At 37.6% G+C, this 1,592-nt stretch overlaps 1 gene segment (V, D, J or C); it reads right to left on the bottom strand.

Annotated features, from left to right (window-relative positions):
• Positions 1 to 547: 547 nt before the first annotated feature.
• LOC124232822 (T cell receptor alpha variable 23/delta variable 6-like) lies at positions 548 to 1,131 on the bottom strand. The segment is given in 2 exon segments: positions 548 to 936; positions 1,083 to 1,131. Coding segments are annotated over 2 exon segments (438 nt in total).
• Between the last annotated feature and the right edge of the window lie 461 nt (positions 1,132 to 1,592).

The raw sequence follows: 1,592 nt of genomic DNA, 5'->3' as shown, positions 1-1,592 counted from the left end.
TCCCCTTGATAATTCTAGTTAGAATTATATCAATTTATTAATTGTATTAAGAAAATTAATTTTGTAATTTGTTGATTATTCCTATTGTTTGTTTTCTATTTCACCAAATTGACTTTTATTATTATTGCTATTTCTTAGCTTGCATTGAGTTTAATGTGTTCTTTTTCTATTTTCTTTTGTTGAAAACCTACATCATTATATTTCAACCTTTCTTCTTTGGTAATATAAGTATTCAAAATGATAAATTTCCTTATGTGTACTATTTTAGCTGCATCCCCTATATAACTATATGTATGTGTTTTCATTATATTTTCTTTAAAAATATTTTGTAACAGCCATTGTAATTGCTTCTTTGACCTATGAGCTATTTTAAAGTTTAGTGCTTAAATTACAAATATTTGGGAGTTTTTAGAGGCATCTTTTTGCAATTGGTTTTCTAAATCAATTGCATTTTGGTTAGAGAATAAATTCTGTATAATGTCAGTTCTTTTAAGTGTATTAAGATTTTTTTGGCCAAACAGATTATGTGTGTGAGTGAACATTGCATCTACATGGCAGGGTTTGGCTGGAGCCTCAGCTGCAGGTTTGGGTACGGGCTGCAGGTGCCTGCAGAGCACTGTGGACTTGCTGCACAGAAGTAGGTGGCGGAGTCTCCAGGCTGGGAAGCCGTGATCGTCAATGAGAACTGTTTGGTACTTTTATTGAAGAAAACTGTGAATCTTCCACCTTCTATTTCATTCCTCACTGAACGTATGGCTATCAGGAATGCAGGGCCTTCACCGGGGTATTGCCGGTACCATGGGAAATAGTCAAATGTACTGTCCACATAAGTGCAGTTCAGAATTGAAATCTCTCCTTCCTGGATGACCAAAGATTGAGGGCTCTGTTTCACCTGCTGCTGGTCACCTTTTTCCTTCTGTTGGCCACTCACCCCTGCTTAAAAAGATAACAAAATTCATTAGGCCCCCAAAATTATTATTCCTTCTTAAAGTTTCTACTTGCATGAGTTTGTCCATAAACCAAATTTCTCATTCCCCCAAATTAACAACGTATCCTGGGGTTTCTCCTCCACAACTCACAGCCTAGTTGAAGCCATAGAAGTAAACTTGATGCTCCCAGGATCTTGTCCATTCTTCCTGGCACCAAAGCTCAGTGACAACTCGGGTGTCTTCTGGTCTTCTTAGGCAGCTGGAACTCTGACTGTGAGTTCACACCTGCTTTAATTCCTTCAAAGGTCCCGCCCTTTCACAAGTCCTTTCACTTAAACCTACTTCTGTCAAAGGAAACACTTCCTCATTTGCCCTGACTGAGAATTGCTGAAAATACGTTCATTGGGAACCCGAAATACCCTCCTTACACATGGATAAGTGTTGGCTTAGAATGTCTGTTCCCCAATTCCCTCTTCCTTTCCCTCGCACCCTCTAGAATATTAAAAGTCATACACAACGACATCTTGATATGTCAATAGAGATTAAATTATTTTATGATGGGTAAAAGAGGTACTCCCATGAAGCCACAAGATTAGCGTGTATCAGGGCATTTATTTTTTTTATCATAAATACTAATTAAAGTCTATTGAGGACACACAAAGG

The sequence above is a fragment of the Equus quagga genome, unplaced genomic scaffold (assembly GCF_021613505.1).
Source record: "Equus quagga isolate Etosha38 unplaced genomic scaffold, UCLA_HA_Equagga_1.0 123509_RagTag, whole genome shotgun sequence".
NCBI lineage: Eukaryota > Metazoa > Chordata > Mammalia > Perissodactyla > Equidae > Equus > Equus quagga.
The sequence above is the reverse complement of the archived record's forward strand: the minus strand, read 5'-3'. Positions and strand labels throughout refer to the sequence as shown.